General features: G+C 37.5%; 1 protein-coding gene and 1 long non-coding RNA gene across 11 annotated transcripts in view; one reads left to right on the top strand and one right to left on the bottom strand.

The window, feature by feature from the left end:
• The window catches only part of LOC122530985 (microtubule-associated protein futsch-like), a 53619-nt gene that overhangs the window by 4395 nt on the left and 25171 nt on the right, over window positions 1-24053 (top strand). For 3 of the 10 annotated variants that reach the window (XM_043658471.1, XM_043658468.1, XM_043658463.1), the window contains exons 2-8: window positions 5452-5683; window positions 6918-6983; window positions 11043-11193; window positions 16264-16347; window positions 17437-17520; window positions 18035-18070; window positions 20010-20066. In XM_043658471.1, coding sequence (XP_043514406.1) covers window positions 5452-5683; window positions 6918-6983; window positions 11043-11193; window positions 16264-16347; window positions 17437-17520; window positions 18035-18070; window positions 20010-20066 — 710 coding nt within the window. Of the gene's footprint in view, window positions 1-1579; window positions 1684-5451; window positions 5684-6917; window positions 6984-11042; window positions 11194-16263; window positions 16348-17436; window positions 17521-18034; window positions 18071-18142; window positions 18475-20005; window positions 20067-24053 lie in introns of those variants that run through there. The other 7 variants (XM_043658472.1, XM_043658465.1, XM_043658470.1 and 4 more) reach the window with 6 other exon arrangements.
• LOC122530996 lies at window positions 1611-5556 on the bottom strand. The gene is made up of 3 exons (XR_006307167.1): window positions 5434-5556; window positions 2497-2501; window positions 1611-1709 (listed from the first exon to the last, which is right to left on the bottom strand). It is a non-coding gene; the product is annotated as an uncharacterized LOC122530996 (long non-coding RNA).

Here is a 24053-nt window from a genome sequence, read left to right as displayed (position 1 = left end):
CGGACCATAACGAGTGACCAAACCGTCTACAATAATTCGTCGCTTTCTTTCTGAACTCGTCGGTACGATATCAAATACAAATAGAAATATATTGAAAAGTAGTAAATTTATTATTTGTTTTGCCTATTTTGTTTTACTTAAAGTAATTCTTAAAACTGAGAAAATATTACAATTTTTGAACAGAAAATTCTCGACGTGCGTGGCACGTCATTCCAGCGCAAGAGGTTAAAACGGCCACGCGCGTTTGTGTGAAAGCGCGCGCGCAAAAAATAAGAAGGAAATCGGGATCGAAGCATAATTGCCCGAGTGAAATTCTCTTGGCGAGGACACGCGCTGATAACGGTTCTCCGCGGGGAAAACCGCGCGTAGTTTTCTCTAGGTGATTGTAAGTTAAACGTATTGTACGTACATCCCCAGCTCTGGAAATTAAATGTCGCGATGTGTGAGATAAGGAATAGAGGAAGATGGCCATGTTTTTTATTTTTTGTACAAGATACGTAGTATCTTAACAAAATAATATTACACGTATTAGAAATGTATCGAACAGAAATAATTTCATTATTACCTCTGATAAAGAATAATTTCTGAATAAATGATCATATTGTTCGATTATTCAGTAAGATGATTTCATTCGTTTGGTTTATATAATTTTTAATAAAATTGGTGCAAGTTTCATAGCCACCAGTTTAAACATTTGCAACAGTGTTCTCAGAAATAGGATATCATCATCTTATAATCAAATATGTATCAGATTATTATCTTATAATAAGATATCAACATCTTCAACAGACTCATCTGTTTGATTTTTTAACATAATGGCATTTTACAATTTAAATGTACATAAATTATAAATCGAATGAATGCTATACATGAAGTATAAGGTGACAGATACCCGCTATTAATAATTCACGTGGATAAATAATATCAAAATTGAAATATTAACATTCCTTTAAACAACATAATATTTTTCCTGCACTTCTTTCTGCCAAAATTAATTAATTGCTAATGAAAGAAAAGAATTTGCTTCCATTTGCTAATTTGCGATGTTGCCAATTTGAATTTTTATAAAGCACATATACATCGAATCGAGGTTTCATATTAATAATTCACGTGGAAAAATAATACCAAAGTTGAAACATTAACGTTCTTTTAAACAACGTGATATTCTTTCTGCACTTGCATAAATGCCAAAATTAATTAATTGCTCATGAAAGAAAAGAACTTGCTTCCATTTGCTAATTTGCCAATTTGAATTTTTATAAATCGAGGTTTCTTCGATCTATTTTATCGTGCCTAAACTGTATTATTGGCTGGCTTGGCAAACATGATATAACAAAGGAAATTGATCTACATTACCGACCGAAACGAAAGATAACAACGAACACGTTGTCCGACCGAACAGAGAGATAAATACATAATTACGTTTAGCGCGAATCTGAGAAAGAATCTAGAATTCTATCTCGTATCGGCTCTATTTTTTTTTTTTTTTTTAACCTTACAACGAACACTCAACCGTGATAGCGTTATCACGCGACGCACGCGTAATCTTATCGAGGCATCGGTGATCAAATCGTGTTATCAAATCGTCGAGTTAGTACACACCGTACACGCGCGATTTACGGAATCATCATAGAGGACCTTCTATCTGGATGCAATTCTACTTGAACTTCGAGGATTTCCTTGGTAACGTTGCCTGCAATTCAAAAACACTTTAACCGGCAATCACTTTCTTCGCGAGCAACGATCTCGGAACAAATATTTCCGACTGATTCGTATATGTTTTATCGAAAATAATTTCGTAGATTTGACGTCGATCAACTCGTTCCAATGAGAGATGTCGAATTTTTATCATCGAAAATAGAGCACACCCTCTCCACGAAACCGTTTGACTTTCTTTTTTCTACTGAAGATCGTTTCTCACTCGGCGCACGTCGCTGCCCGAACAACAGAAGCTCATTGATATTCACCCAGTGATTTTTTCATTCGCATAATAATTCAGATAACTGATAATTGATTCAGGCGCCAAGAATTAAGATTCATCTCGAGTCAAAAAAACAGAGTTACCATCCTCGTATCGTAATTTTCGTCGATGTGCCGATTTTCTCAGACGAACAAATTCTTGTTTGAAAACCAAGCCCCCCTTTCGACCGTCGAACGTGTCAGCTATTTCGCGTTGGCGAGGTTAAAGGGTGCCTTTCGAAGCGAAATTGCGTAAGTCTACGTGTGCTAGGTTGTCGAGTGGATCGGCTAAGGCTCGAAAGACACAGAGTTTTATAGTGCGTTCCCCGTGTGGCTTTTAATCGCGACTGAAGGAGGAGGGTGTCGCGAGTAACCCTCTGAATCGCACCCTCCACTTCTGTTCCCATTCTTCGACGCCTTTTCGACGATTCAAAGGGTGGTCTGGGGTTCTTGCGTCCTCGGATTTTTCTCTTTTTTTCTTCTTTTTTTTTTCTTTCTTTCTTTCTCTTCCCCTTTTGCCTTGGGGAGGGCCGCCACCGATCCTTTGTCGCCTCCTTCCGATACGCCGCAATTAAAAAGGCATCCGTGCGTTAACGAGCGCTCGTGTTATTTGCTTATCCAGCAGAGTCCCTCTATCGCCTGCCGATAACCTGTCATTGTTGTTCTCTCGTCTTTGACTCGCAGCGTTGACGCGGGAAAAGCCAACCCTCCACCTTTGCTCTCCTGCGTCACACGTCTCTGCCGACATCCGACGAACGATAAGACCTCGTTGAGCGTAACAACGATCGCAGCTTCGATAAAATTTTCAAAAATAGCCCGTATCTTGCGTACAGTTGTTGGTTTCGTTCTCTTATTCGACACAGTTTCCTTCATTTCGCAGGTACAGTGTTCAAAGTAATTGTATCGTAGAAGAAAAGCGGGTCGCGTGGAGTGAAGTCGTGGAAATCCGATTTTCCTTGCCCTCGGAGGCGTCAAAATTGTCGCGAGGTTAACGCGAACTAGGGCAAACGCTGTCCCGCGTGATTCATCCGCGTCCGTGACAATAAAAAGACCGACGTGCTCTCCTTTTCTAGCGCGAGAGAACATTATCTGCGATAGAGATATCGATCCACGAAGCTCCGATCGACGAACGCTAGCTATCGTACGTGAGAACGAGCAGTAAGTAGCGTAGGATAATCTACGATTGTCTGTCTACAGTTGTGAATAATTCTTGCTTGTTGCTCGAGGAAACTGTTGATAAAGAATTTTCAAAACACCCGAGTGTTTACAGTTGCTTTCCCATTTCCATTTCGAAGTCCGAAAGGTGTGTGTTTGCTCGTCACCGAGCGAATTATTCCCAGAGGCAATTTCATCGAGGCAAGAAATAATATCGATCAGAAGAAACGACCGCGAACGTTTCTAATCTGAGAGAAACGTACACTTACGCTTCGTTTCTCTCGAGATCGTGACGGCGACGGTTTTCACTTGCCCATTGATAACGGGCTCGCTACGCTTGTTACGCAATTCCCAAAGAGAAAGTTCACGCGAGATCAGGCCAGGCTAATTGGCTCGGTCTTTACGTCAGATCCTTGCGCGATGATTCGCGCGCACGGTGTGTTTACGCTTCTGCCAAAAGTGAAAATACGGCGCGGTTGTAAAATCGACGAGGAACTCTACTACCAGTATCCAGGTGTCGATGAAGAATGAAATATCGATGTTTCGAACTTTCATTTTTGTTTGAAGAAACAGTTGGTTTTCATCTTCAAGCGTGCAACTTTTACTTTAGTAGAATCTTGAGATTTTTTGTTTTTTTTTTTTTTTTATTTCACATCGTGCAGGTGGAAAAATTTCCTTTATTCATGGAGAAACATCAGACTCTTGAAAAAATATTTTTCACAGCTAGATTTAGATTTGTACGATTTTTTTTATCGAATCTTTTGAACATCAGAGTTAAATGTAAATAATCAAGAAATCGTAACATTTCGCCGTGTTTCAAGTTCAATAAAATGGCGAACAAAAAAAAAAAAAAAATAGTGAATTTTAAGGGCTTGTAAAGAGAAGATTTTAACCATCAGAACCGTGGTAGATTCGGTCATGGAAAAAATTTTTTAATGTTCTCGGAGATATTTGGAGTTTTATCATTTTCGAGAATAAAAGTACCTTTGCCACGTGACAAATCTTTGAAAAAAACTAACGTAGGATTGTCGAAGTAGAAGCTTCGCGCTTCAAAATGAGGCCAACTTAATTGTTACACATCTTAATGTCTTTTTTATGAAGCTACCAGCAGTTTAAGAGTACGTTTTAACTTTTTAAAAATAAAATATTCCATCGAGTGTGCGAATACGTTCGTCTGTACAGGCTGGACCAAAATAAATAACTTTCTACTAAAATAAATCCGTAATTTTTTTATTACACATTTTATTACAGATTAAAGTAGTACACTAATTTGAGTTCAAGTTTGAAATTCAAAATTAATAAAATTAATTCCTTGTCATATTTTGATGTTTCATTAAAACGAAAGAAACTGCTGGCCCACCCTATTCATTTAACCTCTTGCGCTAGAATGCGCACGTCGAGTGCGTTCCAAAATTTTTGTTCTAAAATTGTAATATTTTCTCAGTTTTAAGTACATTTAGGCAAACAAAAAGTAGGCAAGACAAATTTACTACTTCTCAATAATTTCTATTCAGTGATGTCGTACCGACGACTTATTGTATACGGTTTGGTCACTCGTCATGGTCCGCAATCAGTTGCCAGCGCAGGTGGTTAAAAGTTAATATAAACTAATATAATTTTGTTTAGTTTAATATAAACTAATGTAATTGTTTAAAGAAAGGCAAAACATAATAAATTTATTACTTTTCAATAATTTATAATATCCAGTGATATTGTACCGACGAGTTCAAAAAGAAAGCGACAAATTGTTGTGTACGGTCACTCGTCATGGTCCGCAATCAGTTGCCAGCGCAGGTGGCTAAAAGTTAATGTAAACTAATATAATTTTGTTTAGTTTAATATAAACTAATGTAATTGTTTAAAGAAAGGCAAAACACAAGTAATAAATTTATTATTTCTTTAATAATTTCTATCCAATGATGTCGTACCGACGAGTTCAAAAAGAAAGCGACGAATTGCTGTGTACGGTTTCGGTCACTCGTTATGGTCCGCAATCAGTTGCCAGCGCACAAGCGGTAATTTGAAAGTCACAAAAGGTTCGAGTTTCAAAATTAATTAACCACGTTGCGCTGGCAACTGATTGCGGACTATAACGAGTGACCAAATCGTACACAATAATTCGTCGCCTTCTTTTTGAACTCGTCGGTACGGTAGGTCACTGGATAGAAATTATCGAGAAGCAGTAAATTTATTATTTGTTTTGCCTGAGTTATACTTAAATATACTTGAAACTGAGAAAATATTGCAATTGTGGGACAACAAATTCTCGCCGTGCGTTAAGATTAAGAATTGCAAGGGAGATGCATACATGATTCTGACTTTTGTCTTGGTTCGCAGAGCCGAAGAAGCGTCGCTTCCATCCGCTTCGTGGCCTGAGGAAGATCTTCCGGCGTAAGAGCCGAGGGGCGGCGGATGCTCGATTGGTCGCTGGCCATGCTGATCATCGGGACGCGGAGCTGGTTCGGCTCCCGAGGGAGGACATCACCGACAGACATCCTGCGGGACGTCCCGAGGAGGCTCGCAGCAGGAGTGCCAGCGAGCTGCTCACAGACTCGTCCGATCGGGAGAGGTGAGGTTTCAACTCTCTATATACTATAGAAACATGACATCAGTTAGTTCTTTCGTGTCAGGTAAATAGCATAAAATTGGACGAAATACAAACAACAAAATCTCGAATTTCTATTAAATCATTGATAAATCGAAAATCAAACCGTTGAAATTTACACGCAGCAGCGAGCTCTTATTGCTTTGTACATAACGATAAATTAGAGGTGTACGCCTGTGAGTTTCTACCTAGATCGGAAGTGGATTCAAAGTTTAAACGATCGTTCGTTTCCGGGATATATGGCTGAGGTTCGACGGACTCCGTATTTTACAGGAGGAAAGCAATCCCAGAAACTGTGCTTCAGGCTTCGAGGTAAGATATACAGGGTGGGTCACCACATATTGCCATCTAGATTTCCGTCCATTGTTATTACGCGTAGCGAAAAATGTTTCAGATGAAGTTGAATGGTTTCGCGAGGGGCACATTTTGATTATACTAGTTTTCTTGTAGGCGAACGTGTAGAAGACATATGGAGGTCATCAACGTTTTTTTTTTTAAATGGAATCGTATAATTTTTATTGCATCAGTTGATGCACCTTGATATTCTTTACAAAAAAGTATTAACCTATTTAGTTAAGTATTAACCTATGTTAAAAAATCATTAGTTTAGGAGATATTTTAATTGTAATGTCGTTAGGCCAATATGAGAGATCGCATCATCACTGAGTGTAATAAAATAACACCAGATACATTACACAATGTGAGTGAATTATTAATCTATCGATTCAGCAAATGTCGTGATGTAAATGGCCGTCACAATGAACCTTTTCTGCAAATAAAATCATTACAACATTAACAAAGGGGGATGTCATGATTTCCTAGCAACATTAAAATTAAAATATCTCCTAAACTAATGATTTTTTAACATAAGTAGGTTAATACTTTTTTGTAAAGAGTATCAAGGTGCATCGATTGATGCAATAAAAAATATGTGATTCCATTTACACGTCCACCTACAAGAAAACTAGTATCATCAAAATATGCCTCTTTCGAAACCATTCATCATCTGAAATGTTTTTCGCTACGCGTGATAATAATGACGGCAATATGTGCTGAGACACCCTGTATACGTTCGAGTGTCGGTAGCTCGAACGCAAAGGGTTAACACGCCCCCATTTGTCGTGCCATTTGTTTCAAGGAACGAAGATCGAGAGAGGCGAAGGCGGAGTTGTTCTATCGTAATTGTTGTCGTTTTCAGCGGACAAACCGCGTCGAAGAGATGCAGGCTGACGGCATCGTCCAAGTCCCGCCGTTCCTTCAAACAGTAAATATCGTCGAAAGAATATCTCCCCGTTTGAATATCTCTTTTTTAGTGGCTTCTTTTTCTTTGTCGTCGCTCCCCGTCCACGCCGCTTCTTCGTAGTTCGTGGTCTGTTCGTCGTTTAATCCTGCTGTTTTTTCTGATGAAAATAGAACTGTCGTTTCGTTAAATATCTTACATTCAATGTACTGAAGGGACGAACATGGAAAGTGGCTCGACACGCGCCTTCCTTATTCGTTATATGAATAAATTATTTCAACAATTACATCTCGTTTCAGTTATGAGATGTTATCTTGAAATAATACTACGTCAGTTTTATTTAATATCCTGAAATTCTTCCATTATCAAATGAAACAGTTTCTTATTTCATTTTATATTATCTGTTGTTTGATTTTCTCAAATTGTTTCGTTAGTTGACCATCAAACGATTTCTCATTTCATTTTATATTATCCGTTCCTTCGAATAATTTCTTTCCTAGATTTGGTATTAGAGTTTCTAATTCTATTGCATATAAATTCAATTTGATTTCAATTCAAATAAAAGATTATCTGCAAATGATTTATCCGACTTTGATCCAAAGTAAAATTACTTCATCCGGGTTATTTTTCAAATAAGAATGATAAATCAGTGGGTGAATGATTCGTTATTTTCTATGTTCATTTCAAATGAAATTTGCCCAACCCATATATGGATTCTGTATATATTTCTCACATATTTTCTTCGTTTTTTCAATCAGTCCTTCGATCATTCCTCTTCTTTTCATTTTATCTTGCACAGTTGCTTCCTTGCCAGAATGCAAACAACTTCTGCCCCTTTTTCCTGCAAGCTTCTTTTGAACTACACGTATACTGCAACACTAGAACTACCAGGGACTAAAACGTGAAATTTCCATCAGAGATGTTAAAAATATAAAAAATTTTATAACACAATGAAGTACACAAGCTTTTATTTATACATTCTATGAAAAATCATTTAAATTTCTAAAAATATATTGTTTTATATCTGTAGAATATCCAACAAAAATTACAAACTGGTAATTTTGACCATTTTGACCATTTTCTCTAGTGTTAAATGACTATAATTACTGTAGCAATATAGATACTGTACACAGTAAAAACATAGTACACAGCAAGTGTCAGCAATTTAGCATTACAACTATCGGCGATTAAAACGTAAAATTACAATAAAAATTAAAATAGTAATTAAAATAAAAATTAAATTAAATTATATAATATAATTAAATAAAAATTAAAAATTAAAAAAGTAAAATTAAAATAAAAAAGAAAAAATAAAAACTTTATAATACAATGATGAAGTAGACGCGTTTATTTACACATTTTACAAAAGATCATTTATGTCAATAAAAATTACAAATTGGTCATTTTGACCATTTTGGTAGTTCCAGTGTTAAAATATACCACATACATTGTCCAGTGTCTCCTAAAATCAGCCTTCGAGTTTCATACAGTGCCACGAATATATTCAAAATCTGTATCAACACTGATGTGCAGTGTAAACAAACAGCAGGATTAAAAAGAGGAGGCAGTGATCGCTCCCGTTCGGCAACGTTTAACCACTTGCGCTGGATTGCGGACCATAACGAGTGATCCAAACCGTACACAATAATTCGTCGCTGTCTTTTCCCTTTGAACTCGTCGGTATGATATCACTGGATAGAAATTATTGAGAAGTAATAAATTTATTATTTGTTTTACTTAAATATACTTAAAACTGAGAAAATATTGCAATTTTGAGATAAAAACTTCTCGACGTGCGTAGCACGTCATTGCAGCGCAAGAGGTTAACCATTGATTGCGGACCATAACGAGTGACCCAAACCGTCACAATAATTCGTCGCTTTCTTTTTCCTTTTGAACTCGTCGGTATGATATCACTGGATAGAAATTATTGAGAAATGATAAATTTATTATTTGCTTTGCCTTGGGTTATACTTAAATATACTTAAAACTGAGAAAATATTGCAATTTTGAGATAAAAACTTCTCGACGTGCGTAGCACGTCATTGTAGCGCAAGAGGTTAACCACTGGCAACTGATTGCGGACCATAACGAGTGACCCAAACCGTACACAATAATTCGTCGCTGTCCTTTCCTCTTGAAGTCGGTATGATATCACTGGATGTAAATTATCGAGAAGTAGTAAATTATTAATTATTATTTGTTTTTGTTTCACTTAAATATACTTAAAACTGAGAAAATATAATTTTGGAATAGAAAATTGTCGACGTGCGTGACACGTCATTCCAGCGCAAGAGGTTAAGTTAACCACCAGTCAATATCCTTGGCCTGATTCGAGGCGTGCTCGAGTTTTTGCTTTTCTCTGTGCGGCTTAACGGCACGAACTCGGATGGCTCGCGTGTTAATTCTGCACGCGTGTCTACACGCGCGCGCGCTTCCGTGCATTCCTGGCCTACTGTAATTCATTTTTTTCGTAACTAAACGATTGCGATCTTTTCGCGTCGAGTCGCGCTGCTGCTAGTCGTGTGATCGACCTTTCGATCCTCGAAAGTTTCGCAACAGCGTGGCAGCGAAATCCGCGAAGCAAGTTAGCTGCCATTTATTATCTGTTAGGCTAAAGTTGAGCTACTCCTCGCAAGCAAAGCTGCCTCAAACTCAAAATTGCAGATATGAACGTTTGTTGCCAAAGTATCAGTAGCTATCAGTATCAGTATGAATTGGGCATTTGAAGGAAAGCGCGTAGAGATTTGATTAGACGCGGCGAGATTGAGAAACTGAGAACTCGAGAGATTTGAAGAGTCTGAGAGGATCGGGGAAATAAATCGTTAGGATAGTTTTATTTTATTATCGGGCACAGTTCTAAACCCTATCATAATTACAGAGTTATTGCTAATTATAGAGTTATTGCTTACTATAACTTATTGTAGTAATAGAATTCTATAAGCATAACTCTAATAGTAATAACTCTATTGTTAGCCAACTATAGAGTTATTACTTACGCTAACTTACTATAACTTGTGGTAGAATAACAGTTGTGAATGCTAAATTTTGAAGCAGTTTTGGGTGTCCAACCTTTTAAATCTTCTTGTATATTTTTTATATTATTTATGAGGATATTAAAACAGCTGTAGTGAAACAATACGTTGATTAGAGAAATATATTTATATTAATTAAAGAAATATGGAGATTTTTAATGAGAATATTGAGCTTGTTTCTTTAGATAGGCCAGTTTGTCAATATCTAGTTAATACAGGTAGTGACAATACGAAGAGTATTTTCAAGATGCTCGTGTAAAATTGGGAAAATCTGTTCGCAAATATAAGTATTGCCCAATAGAGACACGTCATGAACATTCATGGTAAAATACTAAAATAAAATTGTTCAAATGATAAAATTATTATTAAATTATTCCAATTTTGGTTGGATACACCTGCTCGAAAGCGATTTCTCGAAATATATAGAAAAAGAAAAAAAAAACTATTGGTGAGACGTCACTCGAGATTTTTGATACTTCTTAGTTTTCCAATCAAGCTAATTGTAAGTGGTGTGAAACTCTCAAAGTATATCATCAATCGCTAATTATTTTTACTTCAATTACAACTCTTACTTACTGGAAATTCTTTTCTTTTTTTCTTTTGTCCGAAGTAATCACGATCTGAAATGAGTGCTCGAGTCGTGTTCCAGACATTTTTAACAGCTTTTCAAGTCGAATCGAACTGCCTGGCACATTGAGAGTGTCTTGACGTTCTCCGATAAGAGGCACTCTGCGACACAGACTTCGCTCTCCACCGCTGATGTAATAATAAATTATCGTAATAATTTGCATTGCTAATTCAATGGCCAGGTACTGTCCAAGAGTGCGAGAGTGTCTTTGGAAATTATCCATCGTGGAGTCGAAGAAGAATTGAGAGTCGATGAAGATCGATTTTATTTCTTTCCATTCCCTGGAGTAAAAACTAACATTAGTTGCAAACCGATATTCTTGTCCCACTAAGCTGCTTCTTTCTCTAGCTGGAAACGCTAGAAAACAAGAAACCAGAATTTTCCCTTCAATGACGCCTCTCGTTTGCCTTTGTTTTCCAGCGTGTTCCTCAGGAGGACCGGCGTGGAGGATTCGTTCGCAAAGCTACGGGGAGGAGCGGGAAAATTGTCCGTATCGCACGACAGCGTTTTCCCCGGAGAGGTCCCTCACACTCGGCCTCTCTCGTCATTGGCCAGCCTAGCTACCCTCGAGGTTGGTACACGCCATGGTTCTCTATTCACGAGATACTAAATCTGAAAAAAAAAAAAAAAATATATATATATATATACATATCGTTGATTGTTGAATCACTTGACCCGCATTGTTTTTTTACGAGTCTCTCGGTATCCACGTTAACCACTTGCGCTGGCAACTGATTGCGGACCATAACGAGTGACCCAAACAATACACCATAATTCGTCGCTTTCTTTTCCTTTTGAACTCGTCGGTATGATGTCACTGGATAGAAATTATTGAGGAGTAGTAAATTTATTATTTGTTTTGCCTGGGTTATACTTGAATATACTCGAAACTGAGAAAATATTGCAAATTTGAGATAAAAACTTCTCGACGTGCGTAGCTCGTCATTGCAACGCAAGAGGTTAACCACTTGCGCTGGCAACTGATTGCGGACCATAACGAGTGACCCAAACAATACACAATAATTCGTCGCTTTCTTTTCCTTTTGAACTCGTCGGTATGATGTCACTATATAGAAATTATTGAGAAGTAATAAATTTATTATTTGTTTTGCCTGGGTTATACTTGAATATACTCGAAACTGAGAAAATATTGCAATTTTGAGATAAAAACTTCTCGACGTGTGTAGCACGTCATTGCAACGCAAGAGGTTAACCACTTGCGCTGACAACTGATTGCGGACCATAACGAGTGACCAAACAATACACAATAATTCGTCGCTTTCTTTTCCTTTTGAACTCGTCGATATGATGTCACTGGATAGAAATTATTGAAGAGTAAATTTATTATTTGTTTCGCCTATTTTGTTTCACTTAAATATACTTAAAACTGAGAAAACGTTGCAATTCAGAACAGAAAATTCTCGTCATTCCAGCGCAAGAGGTTAAGGGGGCAGGACAGTTTGACGGGCCTAAAAATTACAAATACTTTGGAGGGCTAGTGAAACAAAAGTACATATTTGATTGACGTGAGCTTTTGTGGTTTATTTTTACACATTATGAACTATAAAAAGCAACGTTAAAAGAGAAAAGAAGAGAGTTCTTATTTAACTTTTTAACGGCCTTTTACATAACTTTTTTTTTACATTGCCTATCGGTGTGCATGATTCCAGCCAAACGGGATTAGCTGCAACAAAAAGGTAAAGAAAGTTCAAAAGTAAATAATATTCTCTAGGGATCGACGAGCCACCATTTTCATTTCTGTGAAAATTATGAAAACAGCAGCTATTTGTTTTCGATGTATCGATTTTGTGCCAAAGATTTCTACGTTTTTTTGTATTTATATTTTTCGAAATTGTTAAAAATTAAAAAATGTTCGATCGTCAATCTCTAGTAAATGTTACATTAAAGATACGCATCAAGTTTCACAGTAATCGGTTGATTAGATTCCGAGATATCTTGCACACCATTTCTAAAAACCTAGTTTCGAGAAAAACGCGTTCAAAGTTTCAGAACGTCATTTTTCATAAGTATCCTTTACTTACTATTTTTACTTAAAAATCACGCCCCACAATTCTTACAATTCACAACTAAATTGAATCCAAGTCCCCTGATATTCGATTCACGAAAAAGTAATGTTTGAATCGCACGATTTACGCTTTGTAATACTGCCTAAAGTTGTAAACAGTGATGCAAATTCAATTATTCTGTATCCGCGGATTTATCATCATACCCCAAAATAAGTTTTAATGTCTAGGACCTTTTGCATCTTATTTCCAAGACTTCAGACTACTGTTTTGAACAAAACAGAGAAATATCGATTTTTCGAAAATTTCGAACTGTCCTGACCCCATGAGAAATTGAATAGAGTCGAAAACCGTTCGAACGATGAAGTTTTCGACGTCTGTCGTGTCGAAATCGGCGGGACGGTCGTTCGAAAACAATCGCATCGGACTTGATTCGCGGTGATTGATGCAATTTCCCCGTGACTTGAGCAGAGCGAATGATAAACAGAGGCGCGGAGGAGGCGCGTTATTCTCGTTATCCAATGAGCGTAATGCCGAGGCAGGCATTCTGGGCACGCGTGAATCGAGTTAAAGCGGGTTACACATGTCCGAGGATCGGCTCGTGACTCGTCTTCTCAATTTCCTCGCCTCTCGTGCTCTACACGCCGCGGCTGAACGCTTTCTTGCCCTTAAAATTATCGGAGACTTGAACTTCTCTCGTTCCTCGAGAAACGAGGACAAAGACTCTCCGATGAACTCCTCGCCGCGGGAATTTCGTCGCGTACGACCGTGAACTTTGGCGTCTAAATCGAGCACCGAAACACAGCCGAGAACGACTGTTTGAATAATTTATGAAGGAAGCGTGACACGCCGGGTGCAATGTGCCGCGGAGAACCGAGGATCCTTAGTCCGGGAGTACTCGGTGGCTCGGTGAAGCTATTGTATTTCGACTTGCTTGTCGGGAAGCTTCTCTCGTGGAATATATCGTTTCGTTTAATTTTTAATTTGCATGAAAAAGAAACAACGGATGAGAGCAATTTTAATAATGATTATAATAGTTACAAAGGGAGTATTAATGTATAAATATAATAATTACAGTGATAGTAAGACAGATGAGAATGTGTATATATAAGTATGTGAGGTAGATAGATATAGTGGTTACAGCGATGAACGAGAATAATGAAGATAGAAATGTCAGATAAGATAAAGAATGAATTAAAAAGATAAATGTAATTGCAATGAAGCAATAAGAGAAAAATATACAGTAAGATATGCTAGTGATTAAGGAGGATGAGTTAGACTAAGCTGTCGCTGAAACAGACCGGATATTGCGCGCCATTTTTGAAATTTTGATAACACTGCATTTACATCGGTGAAAGTTAATTAAAACGAATTTTAGGCGACTTCGCGAATAAATAATCAAAATTATCAAAAATTACTTTGCGAGGATGATCCAAGATCGACGATTTATAACGCTAATATAGTGTTTGCTAATTGTCGCAATTGTTTGCTTTTACTCGACGCTAAATCGCTCTAATCGTAATTTTTCTGATTGTAGATATTCGTGAGGTGACAATTTCTCAGTTGTACGATTACTAATCTTGCAATTCAATTATTAATATTCGTTTGTTGCTAAGTAGTAAGCTAGTTTAAAATCTTTAAATTTTCTGTAATTGACTGTAAAAATAAAATAAAAAATAAAAATAAAACTAAATAAAAGTAAAAATAAAAATAAAAATAAAAATAAATAAAAATAAAAGTAAATAAAAATAAAACTCGAGTGAAATCGTTCTCAAATTTTAATTCTTAAACTTATTATTGGATAATAAAAATAAAAATAAAAATAAATAAAAATAAAACTCGAGTGAAATCGTTCTCAAATTTTAATTCTTAAACTTATTATTGGACAATAAATACAATAAAAGCTCATGTACATGTACATATAAAGTCCAAGATGTGCCGTTTCGTGAAATTGGAGATTCCTTTTGCGATAAATATTCCCCTGAACGATGAATACGAAATTGCTTTCCTGCTGATCAATTTTCTTCCTTTGAATGAGAACCGTGGTCGGTTAAAGCGGGATCGGATAAGAGGGAATCTGCTGCAAAACACAAAGGAAAAAATGCTCGCGTAAATACGAGCAAAAATTCACGAGATGGCGGAAACAAGCGCGTAATTAGTATTTATCTGTGTACAGATAAGAGATTCTTAATCCCTGTCAAATGCGCACAAACAGTTTGAGTTATTTCTTCTAAGAACAAAGAGTTATTATACACTCGGTATGTCACGACTGCTTTGCACACATACTGTACAGTTTGAAGTTGGGCAACATGGTATGATCAGACTCGATAAACGATATTCTATTCGCTTGTTTACGTTGGTATTACTATTACTTGCCTTGTTTATCATTGTCAACCTGTGTTTATTTACACGTTTCATTTGTTTATTTGTTTCTGTACGTTTACGAGCAAAATAAGGTAGTATGGAAAATTCTATTTATATCATATTGAAATTACCGACGATTAAAAGTTATCGTCGGAAACGTTAACATTGAAAAAGTAAAAAGAAAGCTTTGACTATGACAAAAGTCATTTAAATTTTTAAAAATATACAATTTCACATTTATAAAATATCTAAGAGAAATTATAAATCGATCATTTTGATTATTTTGGTAATGTAACTAATCGTGAATACAGTTTTATACTTTTTTTTATATTTTACTATACTATACTATTTATATATTATGTATAACCTTGTCTGAAAATTGCGGGAATCTTAATATAATGCGAGACTTTAGACAGGAGATTAACAAATGATGATAATCTGAATAATTTGAGGTTAAGGTTAATTTAATTTAAGATTAAGGTTAGGTTACTTGAACTTGAAAAGAAAGTTTCGAGTTTTTAGTATTCGAAATTTCGAAACACTTTCCTTTCGTGACTCGAGACTTAGATAAGAGCAAATATAAAGTCAACGAATGAAAAATCATTTGAAATGCTTCCGTCCTATCTCTAACGTTTGTATCTTCAAACTCAAACTCAAATTCGTTCGTGATTCTGAAAAGAAAAATGATAATATACAAATCTAAAGAAATTATTTAAAAGAAAAAAGAAAAAAAGAGATATTTTATACTTCTCAGTATGACGAAAAGGAAAAAGAAAAAGTTCGCAAAAGTTAATGCTCTTAGACAAGAGATGATATCTGGACTAGATATCTTTGTTTGTACCTTGTGGCCAATAAAAATTCAAAATACAAAAGTTCTTAAAACACGAAACTTCTCTTGTCAAACTAAAAATCAATACTTCAACAATTTTCGAGACTTATGAATTTCTTTAAAAATCCACAACACAATACATTTTCACGTCTGTAAAATCTCCGGATGGCAGACAGACGAACTTCTTCCGGACGAAGAAAGGGAGGGGCTTTTCCAAAATCTTGCGCGTGGAAGCTTCTGCGGAACCGAGAACGTGGAAACGTATCGCGTCGAACCGATCCTCTCGCGTTCCGTTCTGATACTCGTGGAAAGTCGCGAGCCATTTTCACATTTCGCGGAAAGCCACGTGACACGTGGAAGATGCACGGCGGCGTGTCGTGACCGTTTCCATAGTGTTCCATTTATTTCTTCGCCTTGCTTTCAGCGGAGACAAACGAGAAAGAGCAACGAGATCGAGCACAAGGAGTACAATCAACACGTGGTCCAGAGGCACAGGATATCTCTTCGGGTAATTCTTTAACCACCTGGCCACAGACCAAGGTTGAAATTCGACGAACGTCTTCCAATGTTTTTCATTTTTGTGAAAATTATGATAGTAGCAGCCATTTGTTCTCGATGTGTCGAATTTGTGCCAAAAATTTCTCACGTTTTTTTTTTTTGTTTATGTTTTTCGAAATTGTTAAAAATTAAAAAATGCTCGATGTTACACTAATTCGACGAATGTCTTCCAATATTTTTCATTTTTGTGAAAATTACGATAGTAGCAGCCATTTGTTCTCGATGTGTCGAATTTGTGCCAAAAATTTCTCACGTTTTTTTTTTGTTTATGTTTTTCGAAATTGTTAAAAATTAAAAAATGCTCGATGTTACACTAAAGACTGTTACTTACGTAGCAAGTTTCACATCGGTTGGTTAGATTCCGAGATATCTTGCATCACACCGTTTCTAAAAACCTAGTTTCGAGAGAAACGCGTTTAAAGTTTCAGAACGTCATTTTTCACATGTATTCTTTACTTACTATTTTTACTTATACATCGCGGCTCACAGTTCTTACAATTCACAACTAAATTGCATCCAAGTCCTCTGATATTCGATCGACCAAAAGTAATATTTGAATCGCACGATTTGCACTTTGTAATACTGCTTAAAGTTGTAAACAGTGATGCAAATTCAATTATTCTGTATCCACGGATTCATTATCATACCCGAAAATAAGTTTTAAAGGCTAGGACCTTTCGCATCTTCAAGTCCTCTGATATTCGATCGACCAAAAGTAATATTTGAATCGCACGATTTACACTTTGTCATACTGCTGAAAGTTGTAAACAGTGATGCAAATTCAATTATTCTGTATCCACGGATTCATTATCATACCCGAAATTAAATTTTAAAGGCTACGACCTTTCGCATCTTATTTCCAAGACTTCAAACTACTATTTTAAACAAAAAAACAAAGAAAATCGATTTTTTGAAAATTTCAAACTGTCCTGACCCCCATCGGCGTTGAAATCTAGGCCGCGGGGTTTACAGAAACGTTAATTGCGGGTAACATTGTGGATAATTGCTGACAATGAGCGTGTACGCGGTTCGTTTGCAGGTGCTCGAGCAAATAAAGACGGTCATAGAGAACCGGAACCAGTTAGCCTCGGCGACCTCCTCGGATACCACGAGCGCTGCACATGTGAGTATCGAGACGTCGTGTTAAACCTTAAGAAAAAAAGAAAAAAGAGAAAAAAGTAAAAAAAAAAAAAAAAACAAAGAAAGAGAGAGAGAGAGAGAGAGAGAGAGAGAGAGAGAGGGAAATGTGAAAGATAAAGAAAAAGGGCATTTTTGTTGGTCCGACGACCTCTCTCGTCCCTCGCTAGAGACACTAATTTTTCCTCCGGCTTTTATCTCGATACGAAAGTAAGACCGGAAAAGGAAACTTTCTCGTTGTCGCGGTGAAAAAGATGAAAATGAGAATACGCAGAAAAATAAAGTATCAAGGCTCCGAGTGATCCTTCGCGTAACGAAACTTTGCTGATATTTCTTTCGCCTCTCCGACTCTTTTATCTTTCAACGATCAAAAAATACGCACACAGATAATTATAAAAAAAAGAAAAAAAAAAATGACAAAACACAGTACACGTCGAAATACACAAAACGGGGGATTAGATCGTCGCCCGTTTGTCACACAGTTGGTTTTTGCGTTTCAGGCGGTCGGTGAACGTTATCAGCAGGAAACCGCCGAGGTAAGATAGCAACGATGAATACTTTTCGTTCCGAGTATCGGTGTGATCGCGTGGCGCTTTTGCGGTTCGGCGCGATTAGTCGCGTACGCGATGTGCGCTCGTCAACTCGCGAACGCGTTCCTCAAGCGTTTCGCAGTTCGTTTGACGGAACCAGGAACGGGATAAGTAACGTTGAGTCGAATAAGGAACGATCGATGTTCGATGTTCGATGTTTCTCTCTCTCTCTCGGGTCGAGTCATGCGGCGAGGCTATAACGACAAGAACGTTTTTTGAGGCTTGTTTCTCGAATGGAAGTGAAAATGGCCGACGTGCGTAATGGTCACAGTCCGCTGAGGAGATTCCTGGGCAAAGTGCGGACGTTGAACTCGATCGTCGTGAATTTTCGGGGCAAGATAACAGCCGGGGTAAGATCCATAAGCTGGAGAACTTTCTCTGTCAGCGGCGATAATTTCACGGATACTACGTTCGCGAGGTTACATTAGTCACTTTCATTCGTTGCGTCACTTCTATTTACGATCGCCACGCCGGAATGTTTAGGCGACATTCGTCTAAAGACGGAATATCGATTCGTTATTTTCTTCTTTCTCGAAGAAAAGGAAAACAAAAACAAAAAACAAATCGAGTGCTGATTTATTCGACCTTTCGATCACACCGTTGCGTTGAAACAATATATATATATATATATACTTGGTTACGTTGTTGGTGACATTGGGACACTTTCATAGGTACATTCATTGATTTTGTTTAGTCTTTTTCTCGAATTAAATTCGTTCGTCAAATGACCCCAGTATTATCAGTGGCGTAGCTAACTGGATCCTTTTACGATTCTGTGTACACGGTGGCCACTGAAGAACTGAAGGGTTTTGAAAAAGTCATAATATTTGTTCATTTTCAATATTTTTTATATTCTTTTTTTGTAGGCTATAGAGCATTCCTTGGAGAGTAAAATAAAATAAAATAAAATAATAATAATAATGATAATAATGATAATAATAATAATAATGGCCGCTGAAGAACTAAAGGGTTTGAAAAAGTCATTATACTTGTTCATTTTCAATCTTTTGTATATTCTTTTTTTGTAGGCTATAGAGCATCCCTTGGAGATTAAAATAAAATAAAATAAAATAATAATAATAATGATAATAATGATAATAATAATAATGGCCACTGAAGAACTGAAGGGTTTGAAAAAGTCATTATACTTGTTCATTTTCAATCTTTTGTATATTCTTTTTTTGTAGGCTATAGAGCATCCCTTGGAGATTAAAATAAAATAAAATAAAATAATAATAATAATGATAATAATGATAATAATGATAATAATAATAATGGCCACTGAAGAACTGAAAGGTTTGAAAAAGTCATTATACTTGTTCATTTTCAATCTTTTGTATATTCTTTTTTTGTAAGCTATAGAGCATCCCTTGGAGATTAAAATAAAATAAAATAAAATAAAATAATAATAATAATGATAATAATGATAATAATAATAATAATGGCCACTGAAGAACTGAAGGGTTTGAAAAAGTCATTATACTTGTTCATTTTCAATCTTTTGTATATTCTTTTTTTGTAGGCTATAGAGCATCCCTTGGAGATTAAAATAAAATAAAATAAAATAATAATAATAATAATGATAATAATGATAATAATAATAATAATGGCCACTGAAGAACTGAAGTGTTTGAAAAAGTCATTATACTTGTTTATTTTCAATCTTTATATTCTTTTTTTATAGGCTATAGAGCATTCCTTGGAGATTAAAATAAAATAATAATAATAATAATTCGAATAATAAAATAATAAGAAATTAAAAAAACACGTGTTTGTAAAAGTTATTTTCGTCTCGTATCATTCAGTCTTTCGGTGACCACGCTGTGCCATTCCAGGTATTCACGTGCGGCTGTGGCGCTAATTTCCGGTTTTTCTCGATTTTCAGAATCGTGTCATCGGCCTGGAGAAGCAGGAGAGGAACGGAGAGGAAACCCAAGCGAAGGTGAGTCCGTTTAAAAATAAGTCCGCGGGTATCTCGATCGGTCTGGCCATCCGTCTTGCGCGAAAGAAAGACGGGAGAGACATCGGGCCGCTAATGGCCGAGCCGTAAATCAGTATCAAGCCGGGCGAATTTCTGCGGGGGGCAACAGGTGGCGAATGGTGTGACCGACAGTCACAGATATCCACAGTTTGTTCTCGTAGTTTTTCATGTTTGCGACGCCAACGACTCGGGGAGAGGGGGAAAAAAATCGGTTCCCGCCGAATCGTATCGGTAAAAAGAGAGAAACAAAAGCAATTTCACTGGTCACCACCTATTTTTCAACGACGAAAGCTGCGAAATTGTCAAAAGCACGAATATCCAGTCTTGCAAAAAAAATTTCATCACAATATCCTTCGTATTGGCTCGAGACCATAATTTACGGAAACGTGGCGGCGCACGTGTGCACGGTGAACGGAGAAACGTGACGTATCGCGTTCTTCCATCGCGTAATCTTCGGCATCGAACTTAATCCCCCTCTCGCTGATTCGTCTTCTCTGTCTGACAAAATACATAGTGTAGCTCGTTCCCGAGCGAACAGAGCGCTGACAGAATGTTTCACGTCCCTTTTACCGGGACGTTCTCGTTGTTTCGCTCATCTCTCACGTTTCGACTCGCCTCGCTACTCCGCGTGGCACGCCGCTATTATTTCCGGCTGTGTTTCCATCGCGAGCCCCTGCCTTTATTGTCTGGCTCGCGACACACGACAAACCGTTAAAACAATGCTCGGTACCCGTATATACATATATATATATATATATATACATAAATCGAAGCCGGCCGCGGAAAACGCTTCCACGAACGCGCGTTCCACGTTAAAAAGAAGTGGGTTACGCTTTATCCGATTCAGCCGTTTACTTTTTAAGCGCGTTTGCGCTCGCTGGTAATGGTAGCCTACATATCAGCGAACCATTTAAAGCGTCTCGTCGCAACGTGTTGCTTCTGAAAAAAAAAAAAAAGAAAGAAAGAAAAGAAAACCGAGAGAATATGGCGGAAAAATTTTCTACATATGAATCATGCTCGCGAGTGTTACCACGTGTGTGTGTGTGTGTGTGTGTGTGATCCTTTTCTAGTTTAAACTTTCGTTTTAATGGCGAAGTTTGCTCCATTACTCGAGTGGCTTGAGCAATCAAGAAGAACTTGTTGTTTATCTCTCGCGATATCTCATCTCTCTTTCTCTCTCTCTCTCGTCGTAATCGAAGAAGTGAAATTTCTACATGAATTCGATTCTAATTCCGGAGGCTGTCTACCGGTGAATCGCAAATAGCAGAGTAAACGTCGGCAAAAAAAAAAAAAAAAAAAAGAAAAAGAAAAAGAAGAAAATCAGTTCGAGAGTGAGCGCGCTACGAATAGGACACGAGGCATACAAGAGCGACGCGATATGGCGTTTACCGTTACTTGGCCCGACACACGCTCGTTACGACGAGCACGATCGAGCCGTCGAGAGTCTCTCTTTCTCTCCTCTCTAGCTCGCTTTCGGTTCATTGGGAAAACCACGAGGGAGAACGGTATTACGCCTCTGTCGCGGCTGGTAACGTTGTTTTCGTTCGTTCGTTCGTTCGCGCTCGCGATCGCGCGGATGACTAACTGCACTCGCGTCCGCAACGCGTTGCAGATTTGCATTTATATTCGTGACGCGTCACGCGTGCAAATAGATTTCGTTGTACACACGAAATTCCAAGCACGACCGTGGTAACTGCTTCTGGATTTTGTCTCTCCTCGTCGCCGAAAAAAACGTTTTACGAATATTTATTCTTACGTAATCACCGTCGTTTATTAATCTCGGGTCATTGCCCCAGTCGTGTCTATTTTAAACAATTTTTTTTTATTTTCAATTGTTTTTTTTGTCTCGAGCGTTTGAAATTTGAAATCTCGTACGTCATCGTCGGAACGAATGCGCTCGATTCAATGTCCGACTGACATCTGTACTTGTATGCACTTGAGCGCGAAGTAGTTACGGTCGGTAATGCACGGTCGTAAGGGGAATCAACCGTTGCTAGTGGAACCAGAAACGAGTGCACGTGTGTACAGTTCTGATATGTTACGGGTCATGTCACGTTCTGAATTACCGATTGTGTAGAAACGGTAGATGCTCTGTTGTACCCTCTACAATTTGGAATGGCGAACTTGAGGAATTATATTCAACCAGATTGTCAAGGTTGTCAATAGTGGTTAATTACAATAATTGTAACTATTTTAATTGAAATTGCAAATAAGAACCGCGATCGCAGTCAATTAGCTCGTATTATTTGCCATACGATTCGCAATTGTGTTACAAGGTAATACAATTCGTAATTACATATATATCAAACAAAGGTTTGGGTTAGGTTAATTAAGATTAGCGTATTAAGATTAATATTCATCCTAATCGCGGCGACTTTACCCTTCTTTTAAGATCAAAAATTCAAACACGCGTAGAAACACCTCCGTGTCTCGTGTGCAGTAAGACGTGTTACCAATCGAGCGGCAACTGTTGACGTCGGTAAAACAAATCTGCAGGTAGTGCAGTTTACCATCAAAGTAGAATAAGTATTTGTAGGACAGGCTGCTATGTCTATAGTAACACGACACCATTATAAATACTACGGTGATGTTTATTAATATTCCGAATGATCGCAACTAGCAATTATTTGTCACAACAGTAATTGTGACATCCTCTGGCTTGTAAATAGAGCTATATTATTTCAAATGAATCACTGCGCTGTATATCTTATCGAAGAGATCGAAAGACCGAGCGTTTAAAATTGGTTGACCGATTTGCGGCTCGTGCGGCGGGACTTTCATTGCTCGTTACGTAAAAAGATTTATACCTTGGTTTCGCTCGGACAAAAGAACGCTTGTGAAACTAGAAAACTACCTCGGTATTCTACTAAAATTTTTTTGTTGTCGCCACGGTGTCTAATCATCAATCTGACTAATTTTATTCCTACTGTAACAGTTACTTATCGATCGTCGCGAATTTCATTATTTTTTTCTCCTTTCGAAAGACGACGATCAATTTTCCGGATGCAACAATTTTATTTAACTCTAACTTAGGTGTCCCATTTGTCTTTAGTTTCGTCGTTACAGAAATTCCTAGTTGCAAGATAATTCTGTTAACACACTGGGCCATACGCTATCACTGACGCATATACCTTACGTCGATGCAATTATCTAACAATTGCAAGCGACGCTACTGACGCAACTGTTACATTTTTATTTCTGTCGTGTTTCGCCGAAATGACCGAAGAAAGCAAAGTAAGACGCCCTAGAACAATAATCATTATTTAACCTGTAATTTCCCAAAAAAAGGAGAGTTTAAAAAATTTTCGACTTTTGTTTCTTTCTCGCAAACTCACCTCGTCGTGACCACCATTCATGTGGGACGTGACTAACGGGAGGAATTGCAAATTACATATTTTCCCGTATCGCGTGGCAAACGCACCGCTTTTGACATTTGCTCGCCAAGCACAGTTTGGTATTTGCCTGGCATTTGTTGCACTGCGTTACTTTCGTCGTGGAATGCCAGCAAGGCCGGCGAATCCTTACAAATCCTCTCGGAGGATACCGTTAACTCGATGAATAAAACCTCCACCTCCGTTTATCCAATAAATCGGTACACGACTGCCTCGTACTGTACTGTACCGTATTCGAAACCGCGAGGTCGTCGTCGAAAGACCTCGCCTCACGCTCTCCACCATTTGGATTTCTACTGTCTACGATGCTCTTCTTCGAAAATTCTATCGTCACCGACACGCGAACGATTCGTCGTTAGAACGGCATATTCGGGAATTCGTGCTGGTTTGCCCGGGAATGCTCTTATATACTGGGTGATTCACGAAACTTGCAGTTGCCAGAGACAACTTTTAAATGTAAAATTGTGTAATACAAAAGTTGTATGACTTCAAGGAAGGTTTCAAGCGAAATATAGTGTATCGATTTTTCTGTGGGTTTCAAAATTTTCAAGATCAT

Source organism: Frieseomelitta varia, unplaced genomic scaffold (assembly GCF_011392965.1).
Source record: "Frieseomelitta varia isolate USP_RPSP 00005682 unplaced genomic scaffold, Fvar_1.2 scaffold_370, whole genome shotgun sequence".
Taxonomy (NCBI): Eukaryota; Metazoa; Arthropoda; class Insecta; order Hymenoptera; family Apidae; genus Frieseomelitta; species Frieseomelitta varia.
This window is presented reverse-complemented; position numbering and strand designations above follow the sequence as displayed.